At 35.5% G+C, this 14,161-nt stretch overlaps 1 protein-coding gene across 1 annotated transcript in view; it reads left to right on the top strand.

Moving 5' to 3' along the window:
• Positions 1 to 2,097, top strand: part of GPRC6A (G protein-coupled receptor class C group 6 member A) — a 31,637-nt gene extending 29,540 nt beyond the window's left edge. The window contains exon 5 of the mRNA XM_051993343.1: positions 795 to 2,097. Coding sequence (XP_051849303.1) covers positions 795 to 1,921 — 1,127 coding nt within the window. The 3' untranslated portion in view covers positions 1,922 to 2,097. The remainder of the gene's footprint in view (positions 1 to 794) is intronic.
• Positions 2,098 to 14,161: the final 12,064 nt, after the last annotated feature.

Below are 14,161 nucleotides of genomic sequence, written 5' to 3'. Positions count from 1 at the left end.
AATTTTCCATCTACAGTAATCCCAAGAAGACTGTCAACTATGTTGTAAAGGGGTTACAGTTTCCATTGCTGAAGGAGTACCCACCCTGACAAAATTATAGATTCAAGAGGCATTAAGAAGGTGAAGTAAGAACAAGGAGGAAAGAAGAAGACATTTTCCTTTTCTTTGTTAATGAAATTGATTTTCTAGTTTGGCAGGGATGGGAATAGAAATAATTTATATTGCATATCCTGATGTATGAAATCCAATAAGTGCATCCTGAAGTTTTCAGAATGAACCCCATTTCTATATCTAACTGCTGTAGAAGGAGATATGAGACATTGCAACATAGCAGAAAAGAAAACGGGAGTTCCCTCTATAATAAAATCATAAATCTAGTCCCCTATAGATCGGATGATGACCTAGTGACAACCATTGTTCTGACAGGGAAAGGCCACAAGTACTTTTGAAGTAGCCTGACATAATTACTCTAGTTTCAAAACTACACAATAAAATAACAATTTACTAGCTAGCCTTTACATAATGCATTAAGTTTTACAAAGTGCATGGTATGTTATCTCCTTACATGTTGTTATAACCCTGTGCAGTAGATACTATTTTTCTTCTCATTTTACAGATGATTCTTTTGCCTTTTTGTAATACCATTGTATACTTTAATATTTGACTCTTGACTACTATGTCTGAGAGGTGACTTTAGAATCAGCACTCCCAAAAGATTTTTTATAGTAACTTGGTCTGTCCTACTAATGCCCACTTGGATTCTCCTAATTTCAATGTCTCCTTCTCTATTGTAGATATGGATCACTGCCTTTTATGCAACAATAAGACCCACTGGGCCCCAGTGAATAGTACCATGTGCTTTGAGAAGCAAGTTGAATTCCTCAGTTGGAATGACTGGTTCGCCATTCTGCTCCTAACCCTCTCAGCACTAGGGATTGTCTGCACTTTTGCAGTTGGAATAATATTTACTAGAAACCTAAATACCCCTGTGGTCAAATCATCCGGGGGCTTGATTATCTGCCATGTGATCCTCCTTTGCCACTTCTTCAGCTTTGTCAGCACTAGCTTTTTTGTGGGAGAACCACAAGACTTCAAATGTAAAGCCAGGCAGACCCTCTTCGGTGTGAGCTTTGCCCTGTGCATCTCCTGCATCCTGACAAAGTCCCTAAAAATTCTGCTAGCCTTCAGCTTTGACCCCAGATTACAAAAATGTCTGAAGCGTCTTTACAAGCCTGTACCCATCATAGTGATTTGCACAGGGGTTCAAATAATCATTTGTACAATGTGGCTCATATTTGCAGAGCCTTTTGTGGAGGAGAATTTCTCCATACCCCGAGTTATTATCTTGGAGTGTGATGAGGGCTCTATTGTGGCTTTTGGTACCATGCTAGGCTACATAGCTATTCTGGCATTTATTTGTTTCATATCTGCTTTTAAAGGTAGAAAATTGCCGGCAAATTATAATGAGGCTAAGTTCATAACATTTGGCATGCTCATTTACTTCATTGCATGGATAATATTTATCCCCATTTATGCCACAACTTTTGGCAAATACTTACCAGCTGTGGAAATCATTGTCATTTTAATATCTAATTATGGAATTCTGTGTTGCACATTTTTTCCTAAATGTTATATCATTCTCTATAAGCAAGAAACCAATACAAAATCTGCCTTTCTTAAGACATTGTATATGTACTCCTCCCAAAGTGCAAGCAGCCTTAATGTGAGTCATATTTCACTGGATTCCAGGCCCAGTGAAGTCCCTCTTCCGAACCACAACTTCTGTCTCAAGTCTTCAGTCACACTTGAGCAACGCAAGTCCAGCCAATCACAGATGGCTGGACACATACAATCTGCAAGGAAAAGAACTGCTAAAAATACAACTGGAACACTCTCAAGAAAAAGAATGTCGAGCATATGAATGAAGAACTTCCCAGAGTATGAATGGATTGCTTTCAGGAAGAAAGAACAGGACCACTTGTGGTTAGGAGACATAATCTCCTAAAAATTCTTTCCTTGGGCATTTCCAAGTCAAAATCACTATCATAAATAAACTCCTACTCTATTTATAACACCGAATCATTGTATTGATCCAATACTTTCCTACTCTCCTTTAGAGGTTTGGCCCACTCCTCAGTGGAACTCCAGGATGGTCCCTCCCAGAATCTTTACTGTAGCTCTCTTTGAGATGGTTTGATAATAGAATCATCCACTCCACAAACAAAGTAGCTAAAAGAGAAAAAAAGTTTAAATTATTAATGCTTGCTTTAAGTAACATATAATTTTCATCTCTTCCCATGAAATGTAAAAAATTACTTTTTATTTTAGTTTAGTTTGTTTGTTTTGAGATTGAGTCTTCCTTTGTCATCCAGTCTAGAACTGCAGTGGCCACTCATGGTCCCAATCTCATCCTTCACAGAGGCCTTGACCTTCTCTGTTTCCCATCCTTGGACCATCTGGTGGCTCTCTGTTTCTCGAAGTTTATCATAATAGTGACAGATTTAGCATGGATACCTGATCAGCTTTGCCTTGTAGCTCAGAATTCCAGAACTCATGATCCACCAGAATGGGTCTCCCCTATAACAGGGATTATCTTGGTATCCCACCCCATCTGGCAGAGAACAACTTCTATAAAAAAATTTAGCTTGTTGTGTATTTATGGTTGTGATTTTCTATATTCTGGGGTTTTTTTATAACAATTCTGTGATGAAGACCAAAAGGTACACTATTTAAGCACTCTATAGGTTGTAGATTTTAATGGTCACAGAACTTGTAAAGAATGGGTACAGGCAAACTGGCCATTTTCTGTTTCTTTTTTTTAATCTTATTTATTTTCTTTTTCTCCTTGTGAATGTTTTAATTATCAGCAAATGCAACCATTTCAATAGATAAAGATGGGTAAGAAAAAAGATATAACAAACTGAACTATTGTATGCAGGTTACTTTTTATTTAAAAAAAATATTGCACATATACATATTTAAAAGAAAATTTAGTAAGGTATTAATAAAATTCTTTTTGTGGTTTTGGTACTTTTTTGTCTTCTGTGCAGTTAAAAAAGATTTTTAAAAATATTTTATTGATGATATTTTTGCATCACTAACATTTCTGCTCCATAAGAGGCTTTTCTTGTAACAAAACAAAATTGGTTCAACTCATTTGATGATTCCTGAATTTCTCCTTCTATTTTCCATCCTCAGCCCCATGCAGTGTGAGGTCCAAAATTGTCCAATCTCCAAGAAAAGCCACTGAGATAGAGTCCATGGCCCCTTCTGATAAAGTGGACCTCAGATCTCCCTCGTGATCTGAGATGCCTCCTTTCCCAGGGCCTGATATTTTTAGGGTTTGGTACCCAAATATGTAAAACAGGCATGGTAGAATACATAATCATATTGGTTGTTAGACCTATTAAGAATCAAAAAAATGATGTATTAATAGGGGAGTCATGGGTTGAGCAAAGTAGTGGACGTCTCCAGTGACTAAGTAATCATAAGATGGTCACCTCCTCATTTTGGGCAAGGTGTAAAAATAAGTTGGAGGATTTTCCAAAGAATCAAGGCATCCTAACCATGCTAAGTTTGGACATGGAATTTGAGCAAAACAGGATGAAGATCTTCGTCAATATTTTTGTACTTGTACAAGTGAGCTTCATTACTAGTAAACAAGTAGTGAATGGTGGATTAAAGTCTGAGGCTATTATAAGAATTTATCTTGTCTAATTATCCCTATATTATTTGTATAAAATATCAGATTGATTGGAATAGAGTAAGGGTCCAAATGAATCAGTTCTCACATCAATTTTTCCTTGTGACTCTGTCTCTTCCTTACTCTACCTCTTACTATCCTGAGCTTTCAGTAAGGTTCAGTTCGGTGTTAATACAAAGGGAGTAAGGGAGGGAAGGAGGTAAGGGAGAGGAAGGAAAAAGAGAGGATAGAAGGAAGAAATAAGCAGTTATTACACACCAATTCAGTACCAGACATTATGCTAAACACTTTAGAAATATTATCTCAGGGCAGCTAGATGGTGCAGTGGATAAAGCACAGGCTCTGAAGTCAGACCTGAGTTCAAATGCAGCCTCAGACACTTAATAATTCCTTAGCTGTGTGACATCGGACAAGTCACTTAACCCCAATTACCTCAGGAAAAAAAAAAAAAAAAAAAGAAGTATTTTCTCTAATCGGCTTTTGGGGCAGGGATGGGGGGTGGGGTAGTTACTACTATTTTCTCCATTTTATACATGTATTCTTCTTTCTATCTTCCCTCCCCAAATTTGCCAGGATCACTATCAATCCACACACATATTTCCTAAGTAAATGTAAATATTGTACTATACATATTAGACAAAAGTATGTGCTTTAGCTGTAAACATTTGAAATATATAACTTTTAATGGAATATATTCAATTTAATGAATATGTATCCTTTTTGTTTTTAAACTTGATACTTTACAACTATGTAATTTATCAACCTTGAGTGAATAAAAAGTTGTTTATGTTACTATCCTGTTTTTGGTTTCCCTGTGACTTATATTTGCGTTGATATTAAAACAGTTTCTATTACTGACAAGAGGTAAAATTGTGGGAAAGTTTCCAGGCCCCTTGGATGTGGTCATATAAAATATCAACAAGCAGCACTGTTATGTCAACAAAATAATAAAGCAAATATTGTACCATCAATGTCATTTGACAAATATTTGTTGAACACCTCTTCTTTGGAAGGCACAGGTCCAGCCTGAGCCAGGAAAAGCTTGGTACTTTAACACTATCAGTGCACATCTTTCCACATCCAATTCAAAGTGGAATAATTTGCTCACTCTGAGAAATGAAATCACATTTATTTAACTTTCATAAATCACATTTCTAAGAAGTACTTAATTTATATAATGCCCAACAGGATAATTCATTCAATTCAAAAGAAATTAGAATGCAAGCTACTTTGGAGGAAGGGGCACTATACATTTATATAGCACCTGTTATGTACCAAGTACTGTGCTAAGTGCTTTATAAAATCTATAATATCATTTGATCCTTACAGCAATCCTGCAAGGTGAGTATAGTAGTAATTATTTTATTCTTTGGACTTGTATTTTTGGTGTAGGCACAAAATAGCCTCCTAATAAAGCCTTTTGATTGATTGGTCTATTGATTAACTGATAATCAACCAAACCGACTGCTTAGCATCATGGGAACCAAGAAGTTGGAATTGCAGAGTTTTTCATATACTACTGTTTGAGTATTGTATAGACATAGCCAAAATCATAATGATTGAAAGAAAGTTCTACATTAAAAAAAACTAATAAGTTTTAAAATATATATATATATTGAAAAGAGATTACTATAACAACCTGTATTTTTTAAAAATTACTATTTTCGAGAAGAAATTGTTCATTCTTTCTTGAGTTGTCCTTTCTGACAGGGACACTCTTAGGTTAGACAAAGCAAATCCATTTTTCAGAGATACGAACCTGCCCTTACTTGTAGTGACTGTGCCATTCTTTGATTTTCTTACCAGAAAGTTGATTAATAATATCAGAAATCCCTAAAGGTCATCCTGAATAGCCTTCACATTCAAAGCCAAACACATAACAATGACTCTATCATAGCTTCCCCAAATACAAGTATTTTCATTACAACCACAAGGACAATATTATGCTGGTTAAATAGTTTGCAACCACTGTCGCAAGCAAGACTTTTTCCTTTGATCTGTAATTTTAAAATATCAATTCCTTTTTTAATTTTTAATTTTTATTATCTTTTTATTTACAAAACATATGCATGGGCAATTTTTTCAACATTGACCCTTGCGAAACTTTCTGTTTCAAATTTTTTCCTCCTTCCCTCCACCCCTTCCTCTAGATGACAAGTAGTCCAATACATGTTAAATATGTTCAATTATATCTTAAATCCAATATATGTATACATATTTATATAGTTATCTTGCTCAACAAGAAAAATCGGATCTAGAAAGGAAAAAAAACCTGATAAGGAAAACAAAAATGCAAGCAAACAATAACAGAAAGAGTGAAAATGCTATGTTGTGGTCCCCATAGTTCTCTCTCTGAGTGTAGATGACTCTCTTCATTACTGAACAATTGGAACTGGTTTGAATCATCTCATTGTTGAAGAGAGCCACATCCATCAGAATTGAGCATCGTATAATCTTGTTGTTGCCGTATACAACGATCTGGTTCTGCTCCTGGTTTAACTTAGCATCAGTTCATGTAAGTCTCTCCAAAATCATCCTGCTAGTCATTTCTTACAGAACAATAATATCGCATAACATTCATATACCACAATTTATTCAGCCATTCTCCAACTGATGGGCATCCATTCAGTTTCCAGTTTTTAGTCACTACAAAGAGGGCTGCCACAAACCTTCTTGCATGTGTGGGTCCCTTTCCCTCTTTTAAGATCTCTTTGGGATATAAGCCCAGTAGTAACACTGCTGGATCAAAGAGTATGCAGTTTGATAATTTTTTGAGCATAGTTCCAAACTGCTCTCCAGAATGCTCACCAACAATGTATCAGTGTCCCCATTTTCCCATATCCCCTCCAACATTTGTCATTATCTTTTCCTGTCATCTTAGCCAATCTGAGAGGTGTATAGTGGTATTTCAGAGTTGTCTTAATTTGCATTTCTCTGATCAATAGTGATTTAGAGCACCTTTTCATTGTTGTGCCTCAGTTCCTTTTTATTGTCCTGCCTCAGTTTCCCCAAATTGTTCTGCTCCAATTTCTCTGGTTGCAACCCCCTTTTTCTGCTAGAACTGAGATAATTAGGGCTATAGAGATCTGACATTCCAGAAGATAAGATTCCAGATGTCCTATCTCAGATATCTAATTGACATTGTCTGTACCCTCTAAGTCCAGACTCCCTGGCTCTAGTTGGATACCTCCTTAACTCCCAATTTGTTAGGATTTATGGTCCTACCCCCAATCTGTCAGAACCGGATTGATGGTGTCTTCCTGGAGATTCCCCTCACCAGAGTTTGGACTCCACCTCCTGCCTTTGTTTAGCTACCTGAGCTAAGAGCTATAAATATGTCACTGAGAACTCACATTCGCCGCTGGATGCTTTGGACATCAGTCCTGAGGGCAACATGCCCCCAACATAATCTCTCCCTCTCAGAAATCCAAATAACATATTAAAAACTCTCTAATCTCTATCTTGCTTCAGTTTCTCCAGCATTATATCACATGACTAGAAATAGTTTCAATTTCTTCCTCTGAAAATTGTCTTTGACCATTTATCAATTGGAGAATGGCTTGATTTCTTATAAATTTGAGTCAATTCTCTTTTGGAAATGAGGCCTTTATCAGAACTAAAATATCAATTCTAAGGTACCATAGTAAAGCAGTAGTAATTCCTATTTAAGGGTACAGTCCCCCAGGAAGTTCAAGATGATGGTCCAAGGAGATCATTTAATGGCACTTTTAGCAGTCAGTAATTTACCAATTATGTTACAAATATAGCTTTCTTCCATGACAACAAGCATAAACATGTTTGAAACATTATAGGTTTCTTTTTCTGTAGTGATTTAAAACCACCATTATACTAGCTAATATTCATATAGTACTTACTATGTGCCAAGCACTGAGGTAAGCTCTTTACAATTATTATCTCATTTGATCCCCAGATCAGCCTTGGAAGGTAGGTGCTATTATTATGTCCATTTTGCAGATGAGAAAACTAAGGCAAACAGGTTAAGTGTCTTAGGTCTTCCTGACTCCAGACGCAGTGCTCCATCAACGTTATTACTATGTGTATAACATTTTTCATGTTTATGCAATGATTAGGTCAAATTCTGACTGCTTCTGACTAAGCATATAGTTTCTTAATCTGTCATCAGATGGTTTCCAAACTGTGACAAAAGTATGACATTCAAATTAATTCTCAACAAATAGTCACTTGCATGCACATGCACCCATTTGTATTTTGCACACTGCTTCAGAGCAGTTCCCTCATTCTTCTCTGTTATTCTGTAATCATACATCATCAGCTTGTAACTACATGATCTTGTAGTGCAAATGTCAGGATGTCTGAAAACCATGATTGTTGGGCATGTTTGTTGTAAATCATCTAAAAATCATCATGGACCACTACAAATATTCTGCAGAAACAAATAGGATATTGCCTCTCATTACAGTTTCAATGCTGTTTTCTAATTTAAATTTATCCTCTGTTGATATTACCATTCTCCCATCTGGCAAATTTTCAAACGAATTGATTGGCAATTGTTCAATACAATATCTGTGACAGTATAACCAAGATGGTGGTGGCAAAAGAGAATGAAGTCATGTCTGAAAAAATTCTTTCCTAAACAGAGGTTAGTTTAATTATAAACACTGTAAGAAATGAAGATATGAAATTTTGCTTCATGTACATTGATCATTTAACAAAACACTTGCCATTAATCAGCCCAAAAAAAATACTTTAGAGCATAACTAGCTATTCATTTTTATCATTTAGTCATAGATTTAAAAAAATTTAATGAATTCCCATCTCTTATCAAGAAAGTTTGTACATTTCTCCTACCATTTACACATTGATGTAAGCAAGTACTTTTGCTTTATTCTTCTTTTAAATCAAAATACAAAAATAAACCTGATGCTAAATTAGATTTAAGACTGTATTCGGTGTTGAACCAAATATTTAAAGCCTTTGCTCAAGTGAAAAAGTCCAATATTGAAATTAAATTTATATGTGAGTACCATATTATGTTAAACATCTTCCAAGTTGTGATTTATGTCATCAAAAATGTCATTTATATTCAATAAAACTTGTCAAGTAAAAAAGTTAACATGAAGTATTGGAGATAATAGTAAGCATATGAGTTCTTGCTGGATTTCTTCTTTTAATTCTTACAGGATGTCCCATGTAAAACATTCATAATTATTTTGTAGTTTGTTTTATAATTTAATATTTAGTTTTCACAATTAGAGGTAAAATAAATCCCATATTTTATCATTTAAGTTATATAATAGAAATTTTAATTTGGAATTGAACTTTCCTAAAATTAAACCAGGCCAAACAGAAAATCACTTCATAAGACAGCATGCAGTATTAAACTTAAAGTCTTAACATTAAAAAAGGAAGAGAATTTAAGCTATATGTTATCAAAAGCAACTAGTGAGACCAAGAATAATCTAAGAATTATTGAACCACTTAGAAATAATTACCAACAAAAAAGCCTGTGTGTCATATTTCAAGAAATTATACATGAAAAAAATGCTTACCTCCCTTAAGATCAGAGAAAAATATTCCAAAAGACAAAAGATAAATGTATTACCAAATATAATCCATCTGGCAAAATTGCAAATAACCTTATAGGGAACAAATGTTGTTGTTAATGTTTGTCTTTCATTCTCGAAGATAACCATTATATAGTACTTACTATGTGCCAGGCACTGGACTAAGCTCTTTACAATTATTATTTCATTTGATAATTTTCAAGTTTTCCTGATGAAAAAGCCAGAATGAAAAAAGTCTTTGAAATGGAAATGCAGAGGACTAGAGGAGCATAGAAAGGTATACATATTTATTTGATCAATTGAAAGAGATTATGTAATAATTTTTATTTACCCGATACTAAGGAAGGAACAAACAATTGTCCTCTCAGAGTCTCAAAGTCTTCAAGTGCCATAGACAAAGCTAAATAAGATGCTGCTCTGGCTATGTCTCTTGCCAAGAATAGGAATGGACCAACTGGGGTGATGCATTTTAGCTACTAGTTTGGTTCTTTCACCTGCTGTGAGACCAAGCTGTTTTGTATTTCCCCTTACACCTATGTCAGGTCATTTTTACTATTTCTATTAAAGAGATTGAGAATTGGGAAAGACCTCATGGAGAATTTGAGCTAGATCCTGAAAGAAAATAGTTATTCTAATAAGCAGAGATGAAGAGGGAATGCTTCCTAGGCATGAGAGAACAGCTGGTACAAAGACAAGGAGATTGGAGATAGAATGTTGCATAAAAGGAACAGTAAGAAAGATAGTGTGGCTAAATTATAACATATGTAACAGAAAGTAATAAAATTACAAAACTGGAAAGATACAATGCTTCTTTCTACAAGATTCTGAAAGTCTTTTTGTGTAGTCCTGGATAGAATGAAGGAATTTAAAATTATTCTCTGGGGTTTTTTTTAATATCTTTCCTTCAAGGATATTTTCAGAGTTTTGCTGGGATGTTTGTGGGCAATCCTCTGGGTTCCTCGAGGTCCTAACATGTTGCCATATCCCCTTCCCAATATTTTCTCCAGTTTTTTTTAATAGATCAGGCTGCCTAGTGGTATAATTTTTTTTTTATAGATACCATAATTTCTTTGAACACTAGAAGAGTGAAGTATTGGCTTAATTCCTAAAATGCAAGTCACTATAAATGTGAATTTGAAAAGTGATCTGAGCAACTAGGTGGGATAGTGGATAGAGTGCTGGGCTTGAAGTCAGGAAGTCCTCAGATACTTACAAGATGACTTTGGACATGTCATTTAACCTGTCTCTGCACCAGATTCCTCATCTATAAAATCCATAAAAATAATAGCTACTTTTCAGAGTTGAGAATCAAATGAGATTATTATTATAAAGTGCTTATCACAGTAATTGACACATAGTAGGTACTATTTAAATGTTAACTATTTTTATTAAAGATTAGCTGCATATTCAAATATCTCTAAACTCTTCTGTCGGGAAAGCTTCAAATTCACTAATCAGATCTCTTATTGTCTTCCTTTATATTCCAAAAACTGTATTGAAAATAGCCTTCCTTGTAAGCTTAATCTTAGAACTGAAAGACATTTCAGATGCTAGTGAAACCTGTCATCATCAACTCCTCACTCTTAAAACTCTTCCCACATATTTAATCAGTTGTCAAATCTAGTCATTTCTATCCCCCAAATATTTCTTTCATTTGTTCCCTTTTCTCTTCTCACTTAATCATCACCCTAATTGAGGCTTTCATCACCTAGTCTATTGTATCACTAGTCTATCAGAATAATCTCCTACTTGCATCTAGTCTCTCCCCACTCCCATCCACATAGCTGCCAAAGTAATTTTTCTAAAGCTCATCTCTGACTCTGTCCTTTTCTCTACTGAATTATTTTATTGCACTTAATAGTAGTTTTCCCAATTACATGTAAAGATAGATTGTCACGTCTGGCACTTTAATTCCTTCATAATCTGTTCCCATCCTATCTTTCCAGCCTTATATTATCCATTAGTGTTATACCCTACTTCCCTTCACATACATTGTAATTTAGACAAATTAGCCTTCTTACTGTTCTTTACACACCATTCTATCTCCAAGTTCCATGCCTCTGTACTGATTTTCCCCCATGCCTGAAAAGCATTCCTTTTTCACTGCTGCTTATTAGAGTTAACTACTTTCTATCAAGGTCTAGCTCAAATGTCATCTCCATGAAGCCTTTCCTGACTCTCTACTAATGGTTAATATCTTCCTTTCAAAATTACATTGTATCTGCTCGTATGTGCAGATGTAGATATGTATGCATGTTTGTATTTTATATTGTATGTATATATATCCAAATAAATATGTCATTTAAGAATGTAACATTGCTAAGTGAAATGAGCAAAACCAGGAGATCATTATATACCTCAACAATGATACTGTATGAAGATGTATTCTGATGGAAGTGGATCTCTTTGACAAAGAGATCTAAGTCAGTTTCAATTGATCAATGATGGACAGAAGCAGCTACACCCAAAGAAAGAACACTGGGAAATGAATGTAAACTGCTTGCATTTTTGTCTTTCTTTCTGGGTTATTTTTACCTTCTGAATCCAATTCTTCCTGTGCAACAAGAGAACTGTTCGGTTCTGCACACATATATTATATCTAGGATACACTGTGATATATTTAACATGTATAGGACTGCTTGCCATCTGGAGGAGGGGGTGAAGGGAGAGAGGGGAAAAGTCGGGACAGAAGTGAGTGCGAGGGATAATGTAAAAAATTACCCTGGCATGGGCTCTGTCAATAAAAAGTTATTTAAAAAAAAAAAAAAAGAATGTAATGTTGTTTTCTTGCCTATAATATTAATACTACCAGACCAAGGAATATCTCATTTTTGTCTCTCTATTTCCAATACCCTTTGTTCCTGATGCAAAACAGGTGCTTAATCATTTCTGATCAATCTCCTATTGTGTTCTATTCTATAATACAGCTAATTTATGTACTTGCCTCATCTCTCCTTATAGGAAGAAAAAATGAAATATCTTCTTCTTGATACTTTTTACTAGAATTTTTTTTCATAAAATTTTACTAGAAAGGATATCAAAGACTCTCTGATAATGACAAACTGGCCTTCAATTAGCTCCTGGAGTTCTGTTACTCTAATTACATAAAGGTATGTGACAGATTGTCATAAAAACCCATTGTGCAATGAGTTTCTGCATAGGGAAAATATCGGCTCTGGCTTTTTCAAGTCACTGAGGGAATTACTGGTATTTCAAAAGAAGAGGTGAAGGGTCAGAATACACTTGGAGCCTCGAGGATTATGCTCATACTGCTTTTGACATACTGAGACCATCCTGCTTCTGACTCACAATAAATGGCCATTTTAACTATCTTTAGGAACATTCTGAGGATTCCACTGCCATCTACTGGTAATTATATCATTTTGCAAAGACTAAAATCAATGATTAGAGTTCGTGAATACAGAATAAAAATATCCATGAAAATTCCAAAGGGTGCGTACAATGGAATGAGATCTCTGATCTAGCTATATATTCACATTTTCATATTTTGAGCACCTCCCAAGTTAAACTGGAACTCTGCCAACAAGGGAAGCGTTAATAAAAATTGTTCTAGGACCTTTGCCTCTTTTTAGGCTTAAGTACCCAAGGAATAGCAACCTGGGCATTTGCAGACTGAGAGCTCTGGTGGCCATCAGGAATATTTTGCAGACCCTGAAGAAAGAGCTATTCTCCTATTGTGTATGGAAGAGAATCTAACAAAATCCGAATAGGTGCCTAGTAGAGCACCGACACCTAGTGGACAATTCAGATAATGCAATCAGCTAAGTAATATACCTGGAGAGATAACTGACCTTGACCCCTCCACAGTAAATTTAAGAAAAGCAACAAAAACTTCAGCCATATAAACAAATAAGGTCTCACCTGGGACCACGGTCATATATAAGGATATCAATCTTAATATTCATTTCTATATGAAATCAACTGGTTAATATATCTTTATGATGAAAATCTCAAACCTCATGAAGTTTCCTGACAAATTAGAAACTTCAAGACAAATCACCTAAAAATTATTACAAAATTATATATAGTGACAAGATCATTGGATTTATGCTTCAATGCCAGCTCCATCAATTACTTTTGTTTGACCTTGAGCAAAATCTCATAAGTCTTGCACTTGCTTTGTAATTATAGATATTCCGATTAAGCAAAACCCACAAAGTCACTTTTGCCATAATTGGTTGGCTCAGAGACTCTGTGGTCTGATCTGGGCCCCAGGTAAATCTTCCTCATGACCTGGACTGAAGCTTTTTTGATGAACCAAGTAAAATGGGTTATAATCCCATAGTTGCTCTTGGATCCTTCTCCTTTTGTGTGATGACCACATTAGCACCGTGGATACCTTAGAATCAGCCAGATTCAGGATAAACAAAAGTCCTTAGCCTTTATTTTTGGTCTTTAGAGGTAGGATTGAATTGGATGGAAGCAGAATCTCCATGACATATCTCCCACTCAGAGTGACCCTGGCTCATCTTACTCCACCCCCTAGTCCCTCCTATAATTCTCTGTATACACCAATTATCGCGCCAGTACAGGATAGTGGGAAGGGCCATTTTCCAAATATATGCTTATAGAGTATTGTCCAAGTGCTTGTTTGTCTGGACCTCAGTGCATGAACTCAAGAATTCCAGCCTCTACATCTCCCGCTTTCTTTTGTTTTAGAACACAGATGGTCCCTGACTTCTCAGGGAGGTGAGAGTTCCCAAAAAGGAAGTGATCACACCCTCCCTGACTTCTCAGGAAGGGAAATGAAAAGCACCAAAGGGAAGTGTGGATTGCTAGCGGATTTCTGGGCTGAAGGGTCTTATTAGAAACAGGTATGTACAAACCCATCAGCATGGGAGATATTATAAAAGCACATAGCAATAAAGCACAGGCTATTAGTGATGACTCT

This window comes from Antechinus flavipes, chromosome 4 (assembly GCF_016432865.1).
Source record: "Antechinus flavipes isolate AdamAnt ecotype Samford, QLD, Australia chromosome 4, AdamAnt_v2, whole genome shotgun sequence".
In the NCBI taxonomy this organism is placed as follows: Eukaryota; Metazoa; Chordata; class Mammalia; order Dasyuromorphia; family Dasyuridae; genus Antechinus; species Antechinus flavipes.
This window is presented reverse-complemented; position numbering and strand designations above follow the sequence as displayed.